This window comes from Peromyscus maniculatus, chromosome 23 (genome assembly GCF_049852395.1).
Source record: "Peromyscus maniculatus bairdii isolate BWxNUB_F1_BW_parent chromosome 23, HU_Pman_BW_mat_3.1, whole genome shotgun sequence".
Lineage (NCBI taxonomy): Eukaryota > Metazoa > Chordata > Mammalia > Rodentia > Cricetidae > Peromyscus > Peromyscus maniculatus.
The window spans coordinates 42,483,476-42,508,995 of NC_134874.1; the positions used below are offsets into that span (position 1 = coordinate 42,483,476).

The 25,520-nt window shown below is 56.8% G+C and overlaps 2 protein-coding genes across 5 annotated transcripts in view; one reads left to right on the forward strand and one right to left on the reverse strand.

Moving 5' to 3' along the window:
• The first annotated feature begins 601 nt into the window (after positions 1 to 601).
• Cyp2w1 (cytochrome P450 family 2 subfamily W member 1) lies at positions 602 to 7,992 on the forward strand. Its single transcript, XM_006991109.4, has 9 exons — positions 602 to 784; positions 1,791 to 1,953; positions 2,188 to 2,337; positions 2,412 to 2,569; positions 4,221 to 4,394; positions 4,739 to 4,877; positions 4,967 to 5,151; positions 5,321 to 5,462; positions 5,575 to 7,992. Exons 1-9 carry the CDS (start codon positions 602 to 604, stop codon positions 5,760 to 5,762), a joined length of 1,482 nt encoding a protein of 493 aa, XP_006991171.3. The 3' UTR covers positions 5,763 to 7,992.
• Positions 7,993 to 8,360: 368 nt separating this feature from the next.
• Chlsn (cholesin) overlaps positions 8,361 to 25,520 on the reverse strand; it is a 109,083-nt gene continuing 91,923 nt past the window's right edge. For 2 of the 4 annotated variants that reach the window (XM_016009368.3, XM_076560604.1), the window contains 3 exons: positions 14,486 to 14,676; positions 10,891 to 10,972; positions 8,361 to 9,683 (listed from right to left, as the gene is read on the reverse strand). In XM_016009368.3, the coding sequence (XP_015864854.2) occupies positions 9,498 to 9,683; positions 10,891 to 10,972; positions 14,486 to 14,676 (459 nt within the window). In that variant the 3' untranslated portion in view covers positions 8,361 to 9,497. Of the gene's footprint in view, positions 9,684 to 10,890; positions 10,973 to 14,485; positions 14,677 to 14,930; positions 15,294 to 23,598; positions 23,806 to 25,520 lie in introns of those variants that run through there. The other 2 variants (XM_042268322.2, XM_076560603.1) reach the window with 2 other exon arrangements.

The following is a 25,520-nucleotide window of genomic DNA, read 5'->3' on the forward strand; positions in this document are numbered from 1 at the left end:
GACTTCAGGAGACACTGGCTGCTTCTGAAGGCCGTGGGCTTTGAGGCCCTTGATGGCTACACAGGGCACTCATTGTTAGATAGAAGCCCTGCACCTGCTGGGCTCTAGGGTCCTGCTTCTGACGGATCTAATCTGAGGACACAGGGGACTCGTCCCTTCAGGATGAAGAACCACAAGTTCCGCTTTGATGGGAAGACCATGTAGAACTAACAGGTTCCCAGAGAATTGGGGACAGAAGAGACAATGGGCTCCAGCCATGTCACTGGAACCTGGGGGCACATGGAAGGGTGTGGATATCCTGGAAGCCTGACCCCAGAGGGTCCAGGCTTGGACAACCTGTGACCACAAAGCCTCGGCCCTGCACCTCCTACAGAGGTTCTTTCAGCCCCCAACCCAGGCTCCCTGCCACAGAGGCGACCCCACATTCCACAAAGCCTGTAGCTTTAAGCCTCCTGATGGGCTGTCCCCTGCAAACTGCTCGTTCCACATTCTCGGGGTGGTGGGGTGGGTGGGGTGGCGGCACGCCCTGGGGAGGATGGCTATAAGGCACCGGGATCACAGGGCCCCTGGAGAGCTGAGGGTTTGCTATCCAGCTGTTCACATGGCTCTGCTGCTCCTGGGTGTCTGGGGCATCTTGCTGCTCCTGGGGCTGTGGGGGCTGCTCCGGGGCTATGCCCGAGACCCCTCCCTGGCCCCTCGGTGGCCCCCTGGGCCTCGCCCTCTGCCATTCCTGGGGAACCTGCATTTGCTGGGTGTGACCCAACAGGACCGGGCACTGATGGAGGTAGGGTGGGCAGTCCTATGTCATTCCACAGCCTGGACGGTGTCCGAGTCCCAGCTCTGACAAGGGAAGCCAGTGGGGGGATACAGGAGGCCAGAGGCTCATCCCAAGGGAGCAGATGTAGGAAGGAAGAGGTGACCTAGGCTGGGGATGTAGCTCATTGTAGTGTGCATATTTAGCATGCATAAGGGCCTGGTTCTATCCCAGCACCGCAAATACAAATAAAGAAAATAGACACAGGCAGGAAGTGCAGCCCAGGGTTACGGCTCAGGAGTGGTGGGCAGGGTGGGCTCTGTGAGGCGCGCGCGCGTGCGTGTGCGTGTGCGTGTGTGTGTGTGCATGTGCGTGTGCGTGTGTGTGTGTGTGTGTGTGTGTGTGTGTGTGTGTGTGTGTAAGCCTGCGTGGGACAGTGAGGAAGAAGCTGGCAGACCTGTCTAGAAGTGACCGAAATGGGCATGGCTGCAGATCATGCAGCAGTGCTTGTCTGGGGAGGCAGAGAGGGGTGTTCCTGGGGTGTGACTTCTCCCAAGGACCCAGAGGTGAGGGTAAGCTGGTTGCACTGCCTCTAGCCAGGGCTGACTGACTCGGTGGGGTAGAGGTCCTTGAACTTTGTCCGGGGAACTCTTGTTTGCCAAGAAGTCCACACGGCCACAGACCTGACGTGAAGTGGCTCTGCCCTCGCCTTTCCTAGGATGGATCAGGCTAGACTCCATGTGGCTTCAGGAACTAGGTTCAGGGGCTCAGGCCCTCCTTCAGGCCTGATTCTGGGGATCAGATATCAGGCAGGCCCAGCCACGGCTCTTGGTGAGACCCACACAAATTCAACTCCTGCTTTCCCATTTTCAATTTCCTTTTGTCTTTGAAATGACGAGATGGCAGTCTGACCAGCGCCCCTCCTGGGGAGACCGGAGGGGCTCTTGGGGTGGTTTACCATACTGCTGTCCTGCTAACCCCAGCTCTGGGAGGGTGGGTGGGGGCTGCCTGTCTGATGCCCGTCTGTCCCTACCAGCTCTCAGAACGCTACGGGCCAGTGTTCACTGTCCACCTGGGATCTCAGAAGACGGTGGTGTTGTCAGGCTATGAGGTGGTGAAGGAGGCCCTGGTTGGGACCAGGCATGAGCTGGCCGACAGACCCCCAATCCCCATCTTCCAGCACATCCAGCGAGGTGGGGGTAGGTGGGCGCTGAGATTCCCCGATAGGTGGAATGGGGCTTGGCCTCTTGGGGCTGGTGCTGGGGAGGGACAGGATCAGTCCATTACGAGCCCAAAGAGGTATGACCAAGGGTAACCTCTGAATGGGAGGGGCCTGGAGTTGAGCCTGGGGCCCCTAGTTGGGCCCCCTGATCCCCACATACATCATCAGGATGGGGCGTGGCTGGCACTCATGGCTCATGTCTACCCAACAGGCATCTTCTTTTCTTCTGGAGCTCACTGGAGGGCGGCCCGCCAATTCACGGTGCGCACGCTGCACAGCCTGGGTGTGCGACAACCACCCATGGTGGGCAAGGTGCTGCAGGAGCTGGCCTGCCTTGAGAGGCAGCTGGACAGCTATGGAGGTGAGTGGGGGAGCGGAATGCCCTTCCCTGGCATCCCTGCCCACCTGAGGCCTGTCTTCCTCCCCGACCTCTAGGCCAGCCCTTCCCCTTGGCCCTGCTGGGCTGGGCACCCTGCAACATCACCTTCACACTCCTCTTCGGCCAGCGCTTTGACTACCAGGACCCTGTGTTCGTGTCCCTGCTGAGTCTCATCGACCAGGTCATGGTCCTGTTGGGCTCGCCTGGCATACAGGTGAGAGGCCGCCACTCCACAGGGAATTGAGCCCCTGCTGAACTTGGGTGTGGGGGCCAGCTCTGGACCCCGAGGTCGGGGCTGGCTGGCACCCTACACTCTTCTCATTTCCATTGCTGTCAGCCTTCACCCTTTGAACAGGAGCCCCGGGGCTGGGGACATGGCTTCATTGGTAGAGCATTTGCCTAGCATGCACGAAGCCCTGGGTTCCATCCCGAGCACCACACAAGCGGAGCACCTATAATCCCAGCACTCTGGAGCTGGAGTCAGGAGGATTGTAAATTCAAGGTCATCCTTGGCTACATAGTGAGTCCGGGGGCAGCCAAAGCAACACGAGCCCTGTTTCAAAAGAGAAAATAAACACAAAATGAACAAGGGATGTGTGACATTGGCCACTGGTTGGCATGTTTTGCATGGGAACCAAGCCCAATGCTCTTTGGCAGACGGGGCACCCTCATACCCCTACAGCAATAGATATTGCTGATAAAGGTGAGGGGGGGCTTTCACAGTATTGTGGGACCCACGTCCTACAGGTCCCTCACACCCAAGCACCTTTTATTCATTTATTTAAATTTTATTTTATGTGCATTGGTGTGAGGGTGTCAGGTCCCCTGGAACTGGAGTTATAGTCAATTGTCTGTTGCCAAGTGGGTGCTGGGAATTGAACCTGGGTCCTCTAGAACAGCAGTCAGTGCTCTTAACCATTAAACCATCTCTCTAGCCCCTTTTGTTTATTTTTTGAGAGAGGATCTCTCTATATAGTTCTGGTTGTCCTGGAACTCTCTATAGATCAGGCTGGCTTTGAACTCACATAGATCTACCTGTCTCTGCCTCCTGAGTGCTGGGATTAAAGGTGTTCTTGACCACATGCTCCTCATCACAGAAATCACAAAAATCAGCCCTTCCTATGTCCAGTGCCCTAAAGTTTAGAGTCCTGGTTTAGGGCCACCGTGCTCCTAACTGAAGCCTGGGCACTCGGCTCCCAGCACATAGCCCTTACAGTTGGGCTCTGGCTCAGGATGAGGCCCCATGGGGCTGAGGAGGAGCAGCCACTGTGGTGAGCAAGCTTGGGATTCCCACCCATGTGGTCAGAGCAAGCGGTGAGCTCAACCTCAGAGCACTCCCTGGGGGATGGAGGAGGTGGGGTCCCCCCCATAGCTCGGGCAGTAGGAATGGTCCTCATCACTTTAGAGCAATAGGCGGCATTTCCCACCAGCAATTGCCGAGGTAGGAGCAGCTGGAATTATGAATACCTACTGGCACCAGATCCACTCTACTGTAAGCCGAATGTTGTCCCTCCCCAAGACCCGTGAGCCCCATAGCTGTGACTCCCTCTTCATGGTAGCCATCCCTCCTCTGCCCTTCCCGCCCAGCGATGATAGAAAGGACTAGGTCCCTAGGCAGCCATTACTCTTGCTCTTGACAGAGCCATCCAAGTACATCAGGTCAGCTGGCTCCTTCCTGAATACCCCGAGATTCCCTCCTGGCCCCTGGATCTCCCGGAGGGTGGCAAGCCTCCAGTACTGCCGGTCTGGTGCCCTCTTGTGGCCAGAGGCGGCATTGCCCGATGCACCTGCCGATGGATCAGCTTGCTCACAGGAACTGCACGTCATCTCACCTCTACCCCACCCCCTGTCCCGCCCACTCTCAGCTATTCAACACCTTCCCCCGCCTCGGGGCTCTGCTGCGGTTGCACCGGCCTGTCTTGAGCAAGATCGAGGAGGTGCGCGCCATCCTGAGAACCCTCCTGGAGGCGCATAGACCACCCTCGCCAAGTGGCGGCCCCGTGCGGAGTTACCTGGAGGCTCTGCTTCAGCGGGGCCAGGTGTGCACAGGGACAGGGCTTCCCCGAGGCCCGTCAGGGGTTTAGCGGCCCCAGCTCGGGGGAGGGGAACTGCCGAGGGCTCTTTCCCATCTGCTGGGGACCTCTGGGAGTCTCAATCTCCTTCTCTGTGAGATTGGCCCCTCAAATTACCTGGAATGGGCACAGGGGTTGGGTGGACCCTCAGTAAACGCCATTTTACTCCCCTCCCATCCCTCCACCCCTCCACCCCCACCCTCACCAAGCCTGACTTCTACCCATTCTCCTCTGGGGTCTAGGACTGGGTGGGTCCACAGGTTGGGGTTGGATCAGAGCTTCAAGGCTAGTTCTAATCATCTGCCCTGCAGGAAGATGACCCCGAGGACATGTTTGACGAGGCCAATGTCCTGGCCTGCACACTGGACATGGTCATGGCTGGGACAGAGACCACGGCGGCCACGCTGCAGTGGGCAGTCTTCCTAATGGTTAAGCACCCACACGTGCAGGGTGAGAGTCACCCCCCGGTAGGTAGGGGGTTGGAACCCTGAGGGGTCAGGGATGGGGCTTCACCCATGCAGTGCCACCCTCTGGCCCAGGCCGCGTGCAGGAGGAGCTGGACCGAGTGCTGGGCCCCAGGCAGCTACCTCGGCCGGAGGACCAGCGGGCACTGCCCTACACCAATGCAGTGCTGCATGAGACGCAGCGGTACATCACACTCCTGCCCCACGTGCCCCGCTGCACAGCTGCTGACATCCGGCTGAGTGGCTACCTGCTTCCCAAGGTGGGGTCCTACTTACCCCTTCCCTCTGACGGGGTGGACAGGGGACTTCCTGGGTCTCATATTCGCCTGTGGTATAGGTGCGAGGCAGGAACTCCCCCCCAGGTGGCGCTCTACCCCTTCCCCTCCCTCTAAGACGAACAGCCTACCCTGGGACCCCTCTACCCCGCAGGGCACCCCTGTGATACCTCTGCTGACCTCAGTGCTCCTGGACAAGACGCAATGGGCGACCCCAAGCCAGTTCAACCCACAGCACTTCCTGGATGCTGACGGGCGCTTCGTGAAGCGGGGCGCCTTCCTGCCTTTCTCCATCGGTAACTTGCTGGCCCTCAGCCTTCAGGGAGTGCCTTCACCGGCTCTTGCTTTCTCCTCTCCTCTCCAGAAGCAGGCCCGGCATCCTACATGGTGCCTTGGTTTCTCTTACAGGCCGCCGGGTCTGCGTTGGAAAGAGCCTGGCCAAGACAGAGCTCTTCCTGCTGTTTGCCGGCCTCCTCCAGCGGTACCATCTGCTGCCCCCGCCCGGCCTCAGCCCCACAGACCTGGATCTGCGGCCTGCCCCAGCCTTCACCATGCGGCCACCTGCCCAGACCTTGTGTGCGGTGCCTAGATCCTAGGGTGCTCACACACTGGAAAACTACCAGAGCCTAGCCTACCTCTCCCTCGGGGCACATTGCGGGCAATGGTGCAGTTGGAACATCCCTAGCCATGAATGATGGGCAGACAGTGCCTACTGTCCCTCTGAGTATCACAGCTTTTATGTCACAGTGTACAGTGGAGCCAGACTGCCCACCTCTGTCCACTGAAGGCTGGAAGCTGGCCTTTCTTCTGGGCATCACGAGGGGGGTGCAGATATGCCCCCTGCCCAGCCTAGCAGCTCTACCTTGACCTGATATGGTGCTTCCAGGAACCCCAACCCACCTTCCTGGCTCCTATACCCCGAACACTACAGACTGTTCTCCACTCCGGTCCCCAAGGCAGTCAAATCCCCGGAGCACGGACTCGGTCCCAGGCACTTCATGGACCTTTCCCACCAGACTCTACCACTGGCTACACTGGCTCCGCACCAGGCCATGGGGTCCCCATACCCAGATGCCTGGCCTATAGCTCTTTCACAGGCCCCAGCGTACCCTTCTAGCTCTCTGCCTGGACAGAGTCTGCCTAATTTGGGGTGCTTCACCTCTGACTGGAACCAAGGGAACCCCAGGGGATGCCTGAGCTTGACCATAGGTGACATTTCGTCCCCTTCTGCCTCTTCTGCTGTGAAGACTGACACTCCGTGGTCACCTGGGTCAAGAATCCTTGGTGAAAAAGAGCCTCTCCCAGCTGATCTCCTGGGAACCTCCCTCCTGGGTTCCTGAAGCCAGTTCGCACTGACAGTGAGGAACCCGCCACATTTCCCTTTTTGACTTGGCCACCAGGGGGCCCAGAGCCATGGTTCTTGATCCTCCCAGCTGCTCTCTCCCTCCCTTCTCTGTGTTGTTTATATTCCTTGTTTCCAGTGTGCTCACTCAAGGCTTTGGGAATCTGAGCCTGACAAGCCTGCTGCGCATGTCTATTACGACAACACGCCAACTCCAGCAGGGTCTTCCTCAGCAGCATCCCTGTGGCCCTTGGTACGGCCGCAGACAGCACAAGACTTCCCCAGGTGGGGAGGGAGGGCAGGGCTAGATGCCACCAGGAGTGGCAAGAGCCAGCTGGACTGCATGTAAGACCCCGATCATGTGACACTCGGGTCCCTTCTGGCACCAAGAGTCTGGTGGTGGTGGTGGGACACGAATGAGCCCCCTTGGGCTCCGGTGTCACACTGCTTTGGTGCTAGCCCCAGCCAGGGCTTCACAGTAAGTAAATCAGAAGTGACAGAAGTGTCTCAGGGATGCAGGGCAAGGCTGGGGACAGGGCTCTGTAGGTGAGGTCAGGTCTGGCTACAAACAGCCAGACTGCCCGAGACCCATGACCCAGGAAGGGGCCCACGATTTCTGTCTGCCTCTCTCCCCACAGGAAAGCAGTATTCTGCCACTGTGCCCGAGTGCTAGGGACCTGAGACAAGCCTATGACTTTTGTTTCCTTTTTTCAGAGGGTTTCTCCATGTAGCCCTGGCTGTCCTGGAACTCACTGTGCAGCCCAGGCTGACCTCAAACTCACAGATCTGCCTGCCTCTGCCTCCCGAGGGCTGGAACGAAAGGCGTTTTTCATCACCGCCCAGCTCCATCTTAACACTTTTACAAGCCCCAGGGACAGCTCAGCTCTGCTCCACTCAAGTGAGCTGGTAGTTCGAAGCCCAGGGGCTGCCCCAGTGTGCATCCTCTCTTCTGCCTTGTGGCATCTTGTTCCAGGCGGGAGGGCAGTGAGAGGATGTGCCTTAGGCTTGTGGATGCAGGGACTACTGCCCTCTAGCGGCAGTTGGATCTGAAAGCACTGCTCACGTAGGAACCGTGGCTGCTCTCACGGGCTCAGGATGCTGTTGAACACTTGGGCCTCTGGGCAGCTGAGGGACGCCTGGCTTCAGCCCAGCTGGCTCTGGCTGGCCATGTCCTCACTGTGACGCATGTCCTGTCCACTTGGAGCTGGGAGTGGGTGGTGGAACTCTGTCCTCTTGGATCAGGGAAGCTGTCACCACCCAAAGGAGACCCTTGAGGGACTGGGCCTGTTAACATTCCATGTAGGGACGGAAACGGAGGGTGGGAGGGTCACCTGATGCAGCTGAGATCCCAGCCCCCATTCCCCTCTGCCTTTTCAACTGCGGGCTGCAACCCTATCTCAACAATACTTGGCAAGTCAGACAACACTGTGCAACGCTCAAAAATTACAAGGAAAATGTGTAGTCTGTGGCGGTGGTGGTGGTGGCGGCGGCGGCGGCGGCGGCGGCGGCGGCGGCGAACACTTTTAATCCTAGCACTTGGGAGGCAGACGGATCTCTGAGTTCGAGGACAGCCTGGTCTACAGAGCCAGTTCCAGGACAGCCAGGGCTACACAGAGAGAAAACAAAGATAAATAAATTGATAGATGGATAATAAAACATGTAACAAATCCTAGTTGTGTCCTGGTGTCACACAGTGCAACTCTCTTGCAGCCTTGGTTCTGAACACACACGCATGCTCAGAACCACTGTGCATGCCCTCCCGCCACATTATATGCAACCTGAATCACCCTGGCTCAGGGCCAGATGTTACCTGGCTTGCCAGATGTTTATTTTTTTTTGTTTTTCCAAGACAGGGTTTCTGTGTGGTCCTGGCTGTCCTGGACCTTACTCTGTAGACCAGGCTGGCCTCCAGTTCAGAGATCCCCCTGCCCCTGCCTCCTGAGAGGTGGGGTTAAAGAGTCTCAGGGCTCGAGACAGTTTACGGAAACAGGCTTTCAGCGTTTTCTGTTCTGTCCCCCTCAGCAACAAGGCCGCACACCTGTGGACTGGGCTGCATTAGACGGTCATGAATATGCAAATTTGTCTTAATCTTTAATAAATGACAAAGTTTTATGTATTCAGAATTGCTTTAAAATAAATTTCTTATGATATAATATTTGATCTGTAAACCTCTTTTATATACCTCTATACCCAGGGGTGTGTAAAAGTTACTCTGAGGCAAAGGGGTTGTGAGTGAGGAGTTCTGGAAGCTGTGGGCTGGACAGCCCAGGAGGCAGAAGGCGGACACCCATGGCACCCACGCAGACCCCAGTGAACTCACTGCTCACTGAGCTGGATTTGCACCAAATCCTCTGGCCGGTCAGTGCCTTCCCTACGTGGCATCTATGGCTGTTTCTTTATGGTCCCCAGGAAAAGTCACCCAGTGGGAGTCCGGGTATGTGTTCTGATGGTGACATGGGTCCAGACACAAATGCTTAGTCATTCTGTTTCCAACGCTGGCTGAGACAATTCAACAAGAAGGAAGTGGACCTAGTTCCTGACACCGAGGGACAGCATGTGGTTGCCAGCAGGGGTCAAGGAGCAGCAGCAGCCTCACGGGCCCCAGGTCTCCACTACAAGCCTGCAGCGGGGTCTCCCTGCAGGCAGGTGAGCTGCATTCAGGGTGCACTGCAGTGGCCGCCAGGGAACCCCAGCTGATGGAGAAAGCCAGCAGGGGCCAGTCTCTGAGATATCATTGGTAGAAAAATAGAATCTGTTTACAGCCACTTTAGGGCCACACGTGTGGGCGTGGCACCTTGGAGCTGTTTTAGGGAGACCATGTTCACCTCTCCAGGCACAGGGGTTGCTTACAGGTGGGGGATGGGGGATCCTTCCCAGGACTTTGGAGGGAAGTCCTCAAGGCAGATGACCTTCTGGTGACCTGCTTGCTCCCACAGGCGTGCGAGGAGGTAGCCAGTGTGTCCTCAGGACCCAAGGCCGCCGCCTCCCATTAGGAGAGTAGCTGCAGCACCTGCCGGAGGCGCTCCATCTTCCGCAGCCCAGCATCTCGGGGCTCGGGGTCGGCCTCATCGAGCTCCTGCATCAGCGCCTCGGCCTTCTGGACCGTCAGCTCACGGGCACTGCCCTTCAGTCCCTCCAGGTAGTCCAGCAGGGTAGAGAAGTGCTCATCAGGAACCTAGGGGAGAAGAGGGCGGTGTTGAGGGACAGGGCGTGGGGACGCTGAGCAGCGGCAGGCAAGGCCTTCACACGGGGACCAGCAGCAACGGGGGACAACCTGCGCCGTCCTCACACGGGCCTCCCAGCAGAGCTGTGGGTAAGGGACCCCAGACCACCCTGCTGCTAAGAGGCCAGTGTGCTGGCATGACCGTCCTGTGCCTCAGACACTCCCTAATAAACGTTAAAAACTTTTTTTGAGGCATCATCTCCAGCTCAGGCTGGCCTTGAACTCACTAAGCAGCCAAGGATGACCCCAAACGCCTCATCCTTCTCCCTCTCCCACAGCAGCGCTGGGACTGCAGGTGTACACCGCCCCCCCCCCCAGGTTATGGGGTCCCAGGGATGGAAGCAGCCAAGGCCTTGTGCCCACCAGGCAAGCACTGTGCCCACTGAGCCCTCGCCCAGCTGTTGACTTCGTTTCCATTTCAAGATCGTCTATTTTCAGTGCGCCCACTCGAAGCCCTTACGCGAGGGGAGACCCACACAGCAGGTGCAGGCCTGTGCCTGAAGGTGGGTGGAACTGCCGGGAGGTGGGTGGAGTTGATGGGCAGGGCCCTCACTGGGGGCCTCCAGACATGGGCGCCCAGCACCCTCAAAGGCACACATGGAGCATCCTACGCCCCGACAGGGCAGCTCCAGCCCCCTAACTTAGCCGTGGGGTTCTGCTTGCAAATTCCATCTCATCCCAAGGAAGAGCCCGGCACGCCCACACTCTTGCACACAGTGCAGGTGGCACTGAGGACAAGGAAGGGGTCGAGGGTCCCGCAAACATGGGGGAGGGGTGAGAGAGGACACCACACCGCACGGGACTTCAAGGACAGCCCTCCCAGGCTGCACCTCTATCCTCAGGGGCCCGCATGACCTCCATGTGCACAGTCCCTCTCCTGGCTCCTGCCTGCTGGATCACTTAGGTGGGCTACCCTCTGTGCCAGGTCCCCATCTGTGTGCCTGTCTGCCATGCATAGTCCTTGGAAGACCCAGCCTGTACGCAGGTATCCTGGTTAGGTGCTCATCTGCCATGCAGGAACCTTGCTTAGATGTCCACCTGTGCACGGACCCTGTCACCCAAGTGTCCCATTGTCCATTCAGGGCCCCGTGGACCCTGCCACTTGAATGTCCTACTACCCATGAAGGGCCCCACCTTGGCCCGTCTACTGTGCACAGACCTTGTCCTCATCATACATGTTCAGCAAGAGCCACGTCTGCCTCGTCTTCTGGAATCTCCAGCTCTTCTGCTTCTGGGCCCACCTGGGAACCAAGACAGACACCTCAGGAAATGGAGGACAGTCCAAGGGGCTCTGGGAGACCAGATCCCCTGTGTGCATGTGGTGGCTTAGGGGATGTGCACCCTCAGCACATATACTGTAGAGGTACCTCAGTCCATCTGGGATACCTACATTTGTAACATCAGGGATACAGAGTCAACTTCCAATTCTACAATTCTGTTATTTTACGACTTTAAAGGGAGCATTCTAAATTTCATGAATTCATTAATTCTTTTTTGAGACAGCCATAAATAGTCAAGCTGGCCTCCAACTCAGTATGTAGCCAGGCTCATCCCCCTGCCTCAGCCTCTTAAATGTTGGGATTACAGAAAGTGCCACAGCCACCACCTCTTACCTCACCAACTCCTCAGCCTGCAAGAGCCAGAGTCCCGGTCTCCTCCTGCCTTATATTCCCTTCTCTGCCCAGCCATATCACTTCCTGTCTCAACCTTCCCAGTGCTGGGATTAAAGGTGTGTGATCCCAAGTGCTGGAATTAAAGGTGTGTACCACTACTGCCTGATCTCTATGGCTAACTCTGAAGCTAGCTCTGTCCTCTGATCTTCAGACAAACTTTATTTCTTAGATTACAAATACCACATGGAGGCTTAAGGTTGGAAATCACTGAATCACTCTTGCACTGTACTGGCCGAGGCAGGGTCCGTCCCGCTCCCCCACCCACCCCCCCCACCCCCCCCCGCTCTGGTTTTTTGAGACAGGGTTTCTCTGTGTAGCCCTGGCTGTCCTGGAACTCGCTCTGTAGACCAGGCTGGCTTCAAACTCAGATATTTGCCCGCCTCTGCCTCCTGAGTGCTGGGATTAAAGGTGTGTGCCACCACTGCCTGGCAAGACAGTGTCTCTTAATTAAACCCAGAGTTTGCCAATATGTTAAGTCTCTCTAGCCAGTTTGGTCTGGGGATTCCCTCTCTGTCTTCTGAAGATGGAATTCCAGGCAGACCTCCACACCTTTTCTTGAGTTCTTGGGATCCACACTCTGACCCTCCAGCTTCCATGTAAACGCTTTAGGACCGAGTCAGCTCCTCAGCCTTGGTTATTAATTCTTCACTGATGTTTCTGCCTAGGTCTGTGAGGGTCTGGAGTATGCCATCATTAGCCGGAATTTCCTTGCAGTCCCCTGAATGACTGTGCATGAGCCCCAGCCTACCTCTACACCCTCCTGGGCAGAGGTACCAGCAGGGAAGGCCTAAGCCGGAGCCGGGGCTTCCACCTCAGGTCTCGACTCGGGCTCAAAGGCTGCTCACTGGAGCCACAGTTCCATCTCAGGGCTGAGCTGGCCTCACCACCTACTTGAGTGTTCAATCAAGTCCGAGGAGGGACTCAGGTTGTGTGAGGACCCCGGGACAGTCAAGGGATGCGTTTTCTGATTGTGTTGTCCTGTTTCAAGGTCCTTCCATCACCCTCACATCCTAAGTCCCTGAGGGTGGCTTCTCGAGAGCAGGAGGACACAGAGCCACCATCAAAGTGGAGGCAGGACACCAGCCTGGGAAAGCCAGCTAGACGTTACATACAGACCAGAATCACTCAGGCTGCACCCCAAATGCCTGATGTGGCATGGCCGGGCTAGTTCTGAGCCCGGCGGACTTCAGGGTGGGAAAGAAGTGGCCATCTGTCAGAACAAAGATATCCCCAGGTCTGCCCTGGTCCCCAGCTGCTCAGTGGTAATTGAAAGTGAGGCTGTACCATCCCCTCTCTGGATACAAAGAATCCAGGGGGACCCAGCCCAAGCACACACACAGGGCTTGGGATGAAGTACAGGGACCTGTCAACATTCCAGAGGCTGCAAAGCCACCTGGGCCTGGCCTACAGTTCTGCCCGAGACATGGTAAGGCCTACTACAATGAAGGCAGACTTGGCCACACTGTACTTGGTCTGATTCCCAGAGGGGTTGTGCCAAGGCCCACTGCCCTCTGGGATCTTGGAGAGGGCTCTGGGACCGAGGCTTCCTCTGGCATATGAGCTATGGGTGGGAATCTTCTACCCCATGTAGAAGGTCCCCTCCTGTACCCTTGCCTGCTGTGTGAGCCAGGGGCACCAGACAGCAGGGCCAGGAGGAACTCTGGACAACACAATGGAAGGCCACTCTCTAGTTCATGGCTTCCATCACTCCTTCATCCCTGGAAACCTTGGCTGACCAATCACAAGGACTCCTGCTAGAGCCCCAGCTCAGGAGTGCAAGATGGCCAGCCTCCTGCCTCTGCAGCTCCTGCAAAGCCACCTCTCCACAAGGCTCTGTCCGGTCCGTCTGATCTGCCTAAAAGCTGGCCTGACTCAGAGGCAGGCCGCCCTCCTCTGGCCACTGTGGCTGCTGCTAGGCCCATCTCTGTGTGGCCGCCTGGGTGGAAGCTGCTGAGCCTGAACACTCAGCCCTGGGAAGAGTAGTTCTCTGGGGACGCACAGTTCCTGTGAGGCTCCAGCTGCCCGTCACCACAAGCCAAACTTCCCTCAGCACCTGCCCAGTGTGACGGTTAACACTGTCAACTTGACGGGATCGACGACGATGGCATGGGAGACGAACCTCTGGGCACACCCGTGAGGGAGCATCTAGACCGGGTTAATGGAGGTGGGAAGGCCCACCCTGAATGTGAGTGGCGCTTTCCTATGGGCTGCGGTTCTGGACTGGATAGGAAGGAGAAAGCACCAGCACTCATTTCTCTGTTTTCTGCCACACGTGGATGCAATGTGACTGGCTGTTTCCCCTTCTCCACCACCATGAAGTGTGGCCCCAAGTAAACCCTTGGTCCGGTGAGCTGCCTTGTCAGACATCATGTCTTAACAAGACCACCCAGGGGGCTGGAGAGATGGCTCAGGGGTTAAGAGCACTGACTCTTCTTCCAGAGGACCTGGGTTCAATTCCCAGCACCCACATGGCAGCTTACACCTGTCTGTAACTCCAGTTTCAGGGGACCCTGACACCCATGGCAAAAACACAAAATGCACATAAAAATAAAATAAAATATATTAAAAAAAAAAAACAAAAACAAGACCACCCGGGAAGGAGCTGGAACATGCCCAGGGGACAAGGACACGTATGCTCTTCTGCCTGGAACTCCAGTTCCCGGGAGTCTGACGCTGTCTTCTGGCCTCCATGAGCATATGTATTCACATACACACGCACACCGAATTCAAAATAGAATTAATCTTAAAAACAAAACACCTGGGAAGGTTCCTAGCCAGGGCTGTCACAGTCTGCAAGGCACTGTGGCTCAGGGATGTGTTCTCCCTGCCTTCCAGAGTACCTGTTTTCAGTGTCTAGCCAAGATCGGGGTGTGCCTGCAGGCTGGGCGTACAGTGGCCACAGGACACCTCCCCAGGGTAAAAAGAAGAGAGGAAGTGCCTGAGGGCGGTTCTGAGGACCCAGAACAGGCAGGGCAGGGGCCTCCCAACACCAGTCGAGGGTGGCTGGGCCGGACCATCCACTCCTTCCCCAGAACCATGCAGTGGCAGAAGGTTGTGGATTCAGCCCCCCGCAGTACTTACCCTTGGAGGTATTCCAGGGCCAGAACGGCCGCCGAGGGCTTGGCTGCCAGGGTCTGGCCCTTGGCCGTCGGAGCCGCAGCGATGCCCGCCTCCCGTAGCCGCTTTTTCTCTTCCTTTTTCCGTTCCTTCTTCAGTTTCCTTTCCAAGACCCTCCTCTCCTCTGGGGACAGCTCAGGGCTGGCCTCCTGCACCTGAAAGTCAATGACAGGCTGTCGAGGGAGGCGTGGGTGCGGCCCCAGGACAGTATGCTTCCACCCTTCTCTATTCACAGTCCGCAAGAGGCTTCAAAGACCGCCAGACGTGGGAGGCATGTGTGCCGGAGAGTTCAGCTCAGGTGCGGATCCACCCAGCAAGTGTCAAGTTGCACCCAGTCCCACTCCTTCAGTTTCCTGAGCCCTGGGCAGTGACCACAGCAGCCACCAGAGGGCAGCAGTCCCACGGACACCTTGCCTGTTCTTTTCTGGCAAGTCCCCGGCGGCGGCGGCTGGTCTGTTCTGAAGACCCAGGTGGGGGCTGCCATGATCTCCATTGCTAGGGACCCCTCTCAGTGAAGACCCTCACGGTGGGAGCTCAGCTGTGGTGGGCCACTGGCCTCCTGAAGCACCTCTTCTGCTGGCATCCTGCCAAGGAAGCCCAAGCCTGCCCCAGGCCGCGCCCCCTCCTCCCAGGAGCAAACCAGAGGATGGCACGTGCCAGCGCGGTCAGCCCACTTTGTCTTCCCTGGAAAAAGCATAACCAGTACTGACTCTGATGTAGCTGGCAGCCCGGAAGGGGCGTGGGGGCATGGGGAGGAACCCAAGTACACTACCCTGGCCTTTCCAGGAAGGGTGAGCTCCCCCACGATCCCAGGTTCCCGTTGGTCCCATCCCCCAGGGCGGAGTAACATGATACAGCAAACAGAAGCGCTCCCCCCCCCCCCCCGTGAACCCCACACCCACAGTCCAGTCACAGGAGACCCACGTGTGCTCGAATAAGGGCAGTCCCTCCTCAGTCCACAGAGAAGGGACGGCAGGGCCTCAGGAGGCTACAGCAGAGCATCCTCCCCCACGCAGTAGCCTTTGCCTGGGGCCCAAGGCTTCCCTCCTCGTCACCCTAGCTCCCTCAGCTGGAGAGGTCTTGATCTAAGGAGGCATTGTGGGGAGGGTGCCCGAGGGCCCTCTGGGGACAATATAAAGAGCCTTGGGGGTTAACTTGGGCCCTGGAAATAGAAGGGAAGCCTGGTTGCCCTGGCTACCAGCTCCGACAGGCTCTGGTCAGCTCCCTGCTTACTGCCTAAGTCCCAGAGGCTGTGTGTGTGTGTGTGTGTGTGTGTGTGTGTGTGTGTGTGTGTGTGTGTCTGAGTGTTGTATAAACAGCAGCATTGAGAACTGCCCTGGGGCAGGCCTGCCTCTGACCCCACAGCCACGTGGGCGGGCGGCACCGCACCACCAGGGCCAAGGTCCAGCCAGGGAACAGGCAGGGCAGTGGAGCAGTTAGTGATGAGCTGGGGAAGGTGGGGAGCATCAGCCTCCCACTGGACATGACCTCAGCACTGCCCAGGCCCAGGAGCCTGGTCTTGGCTTGGGGATGCTGCCTGCTGACTCTGGGGTGGAGGCCATGTCACACATGTCACACATGTCACACAAACTAGAAGTCTCCTGGGGTTCTGCAGCCCGTGTGCCCTCCAGGAGGGAGAGCCATGGTCCCTGGACTTAGTTGGTGCAGGAGAGACAAAGTGTCTCTGAGAACGTAATGGTAGAATCCGGTCTGCTCCGGCCACTCTCTGCAGCAGACCCCTTTCACAGACGCTCAGGAACCTGCCTGAGACAGGTCTGCCTGAGGCCCTAGCCAATGGGTCAGGACTGCTCACCAGGGAAAGGAACCGAGTTCACCTCGAAGCTACACTTGGGTTCCCACCCCTGTCCCCTGCCTGGGAATCAGAGAGCCATACTGCAGTCTCTTATTACGCAACTTCCCCATCTTCAGGAAGTACAAGAATAGATTCCCACTTGTGCTGCACGGGCTCTGACTCCTCTCTTTAGAGACCCCGCCATGCTGTCGTCCGTCTGTCCGTGATTTTTACAACTCTTCCAACCCGGTCCTTCCTCCAGAGTCATCCATCTCAGGATCCCCCTCGACTCTAAGGTCTCAGTGTCATCCCCTCCCCAGACCTGACACTGCCCCCTCCACTGGCTCTCTGAGGGAGATCATGCTGGCCCCTGTGAAGTCTGGAGGGGGAGGGAGGTCCATCTGCCGCCACTGGAGTCACTGCTGTCACTGTCTGTAGCTTGGGATTTGAGGAAGGACAAGAGATACATCAAAATTAAGGCAACGGGAGCTGGGGCTGGAGCTCAGTTGGCATAGTGTTTGCCTGGCACACAGGACCCTGGGTTCTAATCCCAGCACTGTATAAAACCAGGCAAGATGCAGCACACCTGTTACCCTGGTACTCGGGAAGATCAGGAGTTCCCGTAAGTCTGTCCCCACCACATCAGGGCTGGGATTACAAACAGGCGCCACCACGGTTGGCTTTCACGTGCACTCACGGGCTCCAACGCAGGTCCTCACGCTTGCTGGACAAGCATCTGACTGACAGCCATCTCTCCACCTCCCGTTTCTGGCTTTTGTTTGTTTAAATTATTTTTTAGATTTATTTAGGTGTGTAAGTGTTTTGCCTGCATATATGTACGCACACCACGTATGTGCCTGGGTGCCCCCTGAGGTCAAGTGGGTGACAGAGCCCTTGGGACTGGAGTTATGGATGGCTGTGATCATGTGGGTACCGGGGGTTGAACCTGGGTCCTCCGAAGATCACAGGTGCTCTAAACTGCTAAGCCACCTCTCCAGCTCTCTGGTTTGCAAGAGGGACTTGCCATGTGGCTCGGGCTGGCAATTACGCCTGTCTGGGTAGCCCCTGGAGAGCTGGGATTAGGGAAACCACACTCAGCCCCCTCCCCCCTTTTAAAGACAGGGGTTCATGTAGCTCATACTTGCCTTAAACTCACTGTAGAGTGTTGCACGCACATGTAGTAAAAAGGCACCCACAGGGCTGTGGAAATGGCTCCGTGGCTTTCGAGCGCTGGTTGCCCTTACAGAGGACCTGGGTTTGGTTCCCAGCACCCACACAGTGGCTGGCAACTATCTGTAACTGCAGGTCCAGGGGGTCCAATGCCCTCTTCTGAACTCTGTGGGCACTTATGTAGTGCACATACAAAACATGAACATATATAAAATAAAAAGTCTAAACAATAACTTAAAAATAACCCACACAGTGCTGTTGCATCAAGAACAGGGACCACCCTAGACTTCTCATGCAGCATCTGAGCATTTTCTTATGAAATGCTTTCCTATCCTGTAATAAGTCATGCATCCTCTCAGTGCCATTTCCCTTTAGAAATGGCACTGATTTCACTTTCAAAAAACCAAGGGCCCTGTGCACTTGGTTCAAGCTGAAAACATAAAAAAAACCAAGGTTCCCAGAAAGCTGATTTGACGAAAACTGATTCCTGACTTGGGGAACTTGGAGGTGCTCTGTCTGTCCCATGGCACACTGGGGACACTTGACTAGGCATCTTGTCATCCCTACCAAAGCCAAGAGGCAGGGAGCAGTTGTCCTTGGTAGGCTGACACTTTGGGGCCACAGCAGAATCAGCAGCCCCACCCCCCGCAACAGCACACATTTGGGGTTCCTCCATCCACATCTGCATGGTTTACACTCATGGTGACCTGGGACTGGGGGAGCAGGCAGCCTTAGTCCCGTGCTGACAGGCAAGGCTGGCTGGGCCACTCTGGGGACTGAGAAGGACCCTGGACCGGCCCTCAGCAGCCTCAGCAGCTAAGCTCAAGACTGCCTGGTCTCACACCAGGTGTGTCTGCTTAGGGAAGTGGCTGCTGTCACCCTCCTGGTTCCCACTGGACCCTGGAAGGCCTGGAAAGGTAAGGGGAGAACAGGAGGGCCCATGACAGGCACTGGCCCTAGCCTGGGTTGTGAGAGAAGGTCCTCATTATCCCCAAGACTCAGGGACTCAAGAGCTCTTGGATGTGAGGACAGGTTCCATGTACATGACTTTCCACAGCTGGACTACTCGGGTCCATCTGTCTGCTGAACAGCATGATGGGGGGTGGGGGTGTTAGCTGGCAGGATCAGCTGCAAGCCGACCTGGAATTATAAAGCCCAGGCTAGCCATCACCTGGAGGCAATCAACCCTACCTCAGTCTCCCCAAGTTCTGGGAGTACATATATACGCTCTACCCAAAGGTGTTCAAGAATCACGACCAGCCACTCTGGGCCACACAGGTCACAGGAACCTGGGCTGTTAGTGCCTGTTGCAAAGCGAGGCGGTGTCACTCCATCCACTGCCTGTGAGCAGGGGCATCCAGGTGACCTGGTGTTTTCTGCCAGCTGAAAGACTCTAGGTAGCACATACCCCCCCCCCCAGTCCCGCCCCCACCATTACCAGATGGTATGTAAACTCAGGATCAGTCTCGAACCCAGGGCAGCTGCATGGGTTTCACTCTAGTTGCTCACAGGAAGCCCTGACTGAAACCTGACTGCTTTGAAGCCTCAGGGCGTGAGGAGACACACAAGAGTGGGTGCTGCAGCACACCCCAATCTTCAGGGACCCAGCCATTGCCTCAAGCCCCTCCCCTGGGTTCCAGGCCAACAGAGGCCCTCTGTGTGGGAGGCAGGGAAAGGGCCCATTGCTCTTCCCCAAACTCACAGGTCAAAGAGATGTTCTCCCCTTTCCAGAGCTGGAGGGATGGAGCTGCTGGCCCTGGCCAGGGTGTCACGTGTGCGGGTGAAGGAGCAGGACCACCAACCCCCATCAGAGATGTGTGCACCGGCCAGTGTGACTGGGGTACATTCTCCTAAGAGGGATCTGTGCTGTCCTGGGCCCCCCCGGCAGTGAGCACCGAGGTTTTTTGAGCATCCTTTGGGTTGGATGTCTGGATCAAACATTCTTGGAATTGTGGAGGTGGTTGGTGAAGGCCCTGAGGGGATTCAGCAGCTGCCAAAAACTGGGCCAGGCCACTTAACTGTTAGCCCATACTTCTCTCAGGAAAAAGTCTACCCAAGGCAGCGTCTCTACAACAGGACACCTTCAGCCCAGTTGATGTGCTCAGCAGGGGCTAAAGCAGGGCTTGCTCTCTCTCCGTGCCCACAGCCCAGCAGCAGCGCTCTAGATCCACCGTTCCAGGCTCAAGAGCCACAGAGTCCCAGGGACCTTCCGTCACTCGGTACGCTAAGTGCACACTCCCTGCCCGCGACACTTTCAGTTTCCAAAACTCAGCGGAACTAAGACTGAGAACTAGGACTGATCCAAAGATTGGCTGGGGTCTGCAGCAAGTCTGTCTCAAAATAAACACCCCAAAGATGAGTTGCATGGCTCCAGGTCCAGTGCCACATTGCTCTGTGGGGTCCTCTTCCAGGTGAAGGTGAAATGACCCTCTCTTGTCCCCACCCCCTCTACGTGAACAGAGCAGCTGCACTGGGCACACAACTGAGTGGCAGGGACTCCAGCCATTCACACACAGGACAGAGTGTCAAGAGTACATACAGTGGTTGGACAGTGACGGACAGAGCCCGGCACCAGGTCAGACCTCTACCATCTACCCAGGTAGTGTCCCTGTGGTTGGAGGGTGGTCCCAGCACCTCTGTACCTGTTCACCGGCCACTGGGAAGGCTGCAGGTGTAGCCTACAAGTGACAGTGACGTTTGAGGGAAGGTGTACTTGGCGTCACTGCTGCACCGAGGAAGCACGGAATGACCTGCAGATCCCACTCGGGAACGTACTGCACCACAGCGGTAAGGACCTGGTGGTCTGCGGACACATGTCTGTGGGCAGCGCAGGGGTGGACACGGGCTCTGTCATCGAAGCGCTCACAGGCAGGCACACGTGAGCTCCTGGAGGACAGGGACAGTGGCTCCGTCCAGCTCTGCACAGCTGGGCTCTTGCCCCCTTGGTGCCAAGGCAAGGGTGACATCTGCCCAGGGATTCCCTTCTAGAAACGACTTTTTAAATATGCAAAGTAGCATGTGCAGACATATACAAAAAAAAACTACTTAAACTCCATGTCAGAGACTACAAAGATGTGCCCAGGCACCCCTGCTTCGTCAATGAACTGAATGGTGGAGCTGAGCAGCAGATCTGAGGCTCCACCTGGGAAGTACAGATGAAGGAGACTGAGCTATGACCAGCTGCCATGGGACACAAGAACCCGCAGCGGTGACGCTGTCACTGCCACCTGCCAGTGACTGTCGAGGCCACACCCCTTCTGCAGTCACGGCAGAAACACCATACGCCACTCGGAAGTTAAACACAGACAGAGTAAATAAAACCTGACCTTAACCTCAGGCGGAAGAGGTCGGAGAATCTGGACCCCAGAGACCCACTTCTCTCCCCACCTGAACAAGCCACCTGACTCAGGCTGACTGGCCCCAGTGACGAGGTGACAAAGGTCCCATCAGATTCCTAGGCACCAACCTCCCCCACCGCTCTCTCACAGCCTGCCACTCACACATCCATCACCACTACACGTCCATCACCACTACACGTCCATCACCACTCACACGTCCATCACCACTGCTCGTCCATCGCCACTCACACGTCCATCGCCACTCACACGTCCATCACCACTGCTCGTCCATCGCCACTCACACGTCCATCACCACTCACACGTCCATCGCCACTACACGTCCATCGCCACTACACGTCCATCACCACTACACGTCCATCACCACTCACACGTCCATCACCACTCACACGTCCATCACCACTGCTCGTCCATCGCCACTCACACGTCCATCGCCACTCACACGTCCATCACCACTGCTCGTCCATCGCCACTCACACGTCCATCACCACTCACACGTCCATCGCCACTACACGTCCATCGCCACTACACGTCCATCACCACTACACGTCCATCACCACTCACACGTCCATCACCACTCACACGTCCATCACCACTGCTCGTCCATCGCCACTCACACGTCCATCGCCACTCACACGTCCATCACCACTCACACGTCCATCACCACTGCTCGTCCATCGCCACTCACACATCCATCGCCACTCACACGTCCATCACCACTCACACGTCCATCACCACTGCTCGTCCATCGCCACTCACACGTCCATCGCCACTCACACGTCCATCGCCACTACACGTCCATCGCCACTACACGTCCATCGCCACTACACGTCCATCGCCACTACACGTCCATCGCCACTCACACGTCCATCACCACTCACACGTCCATCACCACTCACACGTCCATCACCACTCACACGTCCATCGCCACTACACGTCCATCGCCACTACACGTCCATCGCCACTACACGTCCATCACCACTCACACGTCCATCACCACTACACGTCCATCACCACTCACACGTCCATCACCACCGCTCGCCCAGTCCCATCCCGGGAGCAGACAGGCCTCAGGAGCTCAAGTAAGCGGGCAGGAGGGGAGGTTTGGTTAACTGGGATGAGGGGCTGGCCCCCAAAGATAAAAGCCACCACCTCTGTCCCTCTGCCTGGAGGTCCCAGGAACTGGTCCCAGGAGCTCAGCTCTGGCTCAAGTTCAAATGTGAAGCCCGATGCCATCCATGAGGGCAGCTCCTGGTCCAAGAGCAAGTACAGAAGCAGTCCCTGCCACCTGAATTACACACGTGGTATGTGTGTGTGTGTGTGTGTGTGTGTGTGCGCGCGCGCAGTGACAGACACACACATACACACAGGGTGCTAGCTAGGCTCCTACCCAGATCTACCCAGAAGCAGCAGAAAGCAGCCAACAGGCAGGGCAGGGGGCCCTGCAGGGCAGGCCAGGGAGACCAGGAGTTCTCTGATTGGACACCCGCAGTAGGGGACCCTGCAGTGAACGAGTGTGGTTCTGAGACGGCAAGGAAGCGGCCCACAGCTTTCTATATACGCCAGCATGACAGAACTCTGCAGAGGAGGGAGGCAGGCGGAGGGGGTCAACCTCCCACTGCAGAACTGAGCGTGCCCAGCGCAGGAAGAGCCTGCTGGCACAGATCCTCTGCACCGTGCGGAGGCCACACTACAACCTCGGAGTCGAGGCTCAGTTTCATTTGCTCAATCTCAGCGGCAGCCTGCTCCCCTCCCGCTGGTTGAGGGCCCTTTTTAGGAGATGTCTGAAGAGGCCGCTCAGGCCCTCTCGTTTTGTATCCCGCTGGCCAGTGGGCTTCTTTCTAGCCAGGGCCAGGTACCTGCTCCCCCTCTTCTCTAGAGCTTCACGGCTGGCTCACCACCAGAGACGGTTGCTCCCACATGCTGGCCTGGAGCTCCTGGTCCCACAGGCCCCACCCCCAAAGCATCCTCCGATTCTAGTTGAGCCTGTTGGCTTTCTCTGGTACAGCGACTGTGTCCACACACAAAGCCACCTGGTGGACTCCCAAAGGACACTAGGCTCATAGAGGCTTTCTTGCTGTGCCCAAGGAAGGCCATTTCTCCCGCTACAGCGGGCCCAGCAACACTCTGAAGGTCAGACGGCTCTGTTCACCCGCGGAAGGTGACCCTCTAGGAATCCAAAACTGCACTGTTTTTACAGCAGAAATGTGACTGCAGTGCTGGGCCAGCCAGGGCAGAGATGACCAGAACACAGAGGCACCAGCCCTACACACACCAGCGCAGTGCATGTGCACAAACACAGACACACACACAAACACGCACACACGATCCTCGACCGTTACTACTAGTTTGTCCCGATCTTGCTATTTTAATGGAAACCGGACTCCCAAAGCCTGAAGAGCCCATTAGGCAAAGTGCGCGGTCACCCCAGGCTACTGGCGCAGGCAACAGCGGAATGGACATCACACAGGGACGTCACTAGGTTTGTCATTATACCTGTCCCACTCTTCACACGCGGTTTTTATTTGAGTCGCTATTTCTGGGTTAGGGCTCTGCACACCCCGCCAACAGCCCCAAGTGCCCACACCGTGGGTCGGTTAACAGTGAGTGGGTCAGTACCACGGCGGCGAGCAGGTCCCTGGCTGCGGGCAGGGAGCAGAGCTGTGGGGACACCCGGGCGACCTGGCATGGCTGCAGGGTGAGCCGCCACCTGAGCCTCAACGCCACCTGGCACCGCCCGCACCCAGCCAAGCACTGACCTCGCTGGTGCGGGAGGCGGAGACCCAGGACGCTCCACAGCAGAGCCCCAGAGACTTGACAGGAACCAGATCCAGCTGGCTGGACAGTGACGCAGGCGCGTCTGCGCCCCCAGCTCGTGGGCGTGGCCTTTGCCAGCGCACATGCCGCACCGTGGAGCTTGCACTTACAGTCGGGGATGTGGATGGCCGCATCCAAGGGCAGGCGGGGCTGTGGCAGTGCCTCCGTCCCGTTCCAGGACGCTGGGGATCAGCGTTCCATAGCCCCAGACACGATTTGCAAATTAAAACACAGGCGGGGTAGAGATGCTCTCAGCGGTTGGGAGCACTTGCCGAGATCTTTTTGCTGAGAGGACTGGTTTGGTTTCCAGAACTCACAACCACCCGCACGCACTTCCAGCTCTTGGGGATACTTGTGTACACACAAGCAAGCGCGCATGCCCCCCCCACATTAAATGAATGAATGACTTAATGAACAAAGCAAAAAAGAAAGCTCAGCAATCCTGCCTCAGTCTCCAAGTGCTGTCATCACTGGACTAAGACACCTTGCCGGGTGCTCACACAAGGACAGTAGGAAACGCCTTACAGTTGGTGGTTAAGTACACGCTGCACTTCCATACTGACGACTCTAGACAGTATTGAAGACAATATGGAGATGCACCAAGGCTGACCTCAGGGCATGCGATGGAAGAAGAAAGCCTGCCCCCAAGGCCACGAGGCTGGGCTCTATTCCCAAAGCACCGAGAAATCCTCCTACTGCAAGGCTGCCAGGAAGCAGGGCTGGCTTATCTGGAGAGATGTGGGAGCAATCTGTGGCATCGGAGCTGGCCACAGACACGGCATCCTGCTACAGTGGGGACTAGGTGGTCGTTACCAGGACCCTCTGTGCTATTTCCCCACCCAGGAAACCCCTAACTATTTCAAAACACAAAGTTGAAAATAGCTAAGGTAAAGGAGAGGACTCATCTTTTGTGCTCTGGCTAGCCTGACTTAGTTTTTGTCAACTTGACACAAGTCAGAGTCATCTAGGAAGAGGAACAACAACTGAGAAAATGCTTCTATCAGATTGACCTACGGGCGAGTCTGTGGGCACCTTCTTTCTGTTATTTGTTAGTGATGGATATGTGAGGGCACCACCCACTGTGGGTGGTGCCATCCCTGGGCACCGGTGGTCCTGACTGCTGTAAGAAAGCAAACTTGGTAGGCAATGGAGGGCAAGCCAGTAAGCAGCACTCTTCTGTGGTCTCCCCTTCAGTTCCTACCCTGACTTCCCTGTGACCATGTATGACCTGAGAGAGTTATATGAAGAAATAAACCCTTCCCTCTCCAAGTTGCTTTTGGTCATTGTGGTTTTTTGTTTGTAGACAGGGTTTCTCTGTGTGGCCTTGGCTTTCCTGGCACTCGCTCTGTAGATCAGGCTAGCCTCGAACTCACAGAGATCCGCATGCCTTGGCCTATAGAGGCGTGTGCCACTACGCCCAGCATGGTCCTTGTGTTTTATCATAGCAATAGAAACCCTAACTAAGACATCCGGGATTGGCTGGGGAGCCCAGGAGAGCTAACCCCACCTGAGCCACAAACTGATGGTGACGACCTTGGGGAATGAAGCCAGTGGTGGGAAGACCCCTCAAGCCAGGACCTTCTTCCCTCACACCAGCACGGGCGTCTTCCTGCCTTCATCAGGTTGAATCAAGCTAAAACATGCAATTTCAGGGCTTGCATGTAGCCTAGTAATGAAGTGCCTGTCTAGCTCACATGAGACCCACCCCAACATATAACAACCCAGTCTGTCTCCTCAAGTGGGGGTGGACACCAGCATCTCTGTGTGAAGCTCACTGTGGATCTGTCTTCAGTACCTGCTCATATAGACCTGGGTGGCCAGATCTGAAGACCTGGGCCCATCACGTACACTTCCTGGGAGAAAG

Bases quoted from the DNA above. Each gene is read 5' to 3' on its own strand.
- Cyp2w1 (XM_006991109.4), top strand. From the start codon at position 602: ATGGCTCTGCTGCTCCTGGGTGTCTGGGGCATCTTGCTGCTCCTGGGG. The intron at 2,338-2,411 runs GTGAGTGGGGGA...CCCGACCTCTAG, and splicing joins GCAGCTGGACAGCTATGGAG to GCCAGCCCTTCCCCTTGGCC. The intron at 5,463-5,574 runs GTAACTTGCTGG...TTTCTCTTACAG, and splicing joins CTTCCTGCCTTTCTCCATCG to GCCGCCGGGTCTGCGTTGGA.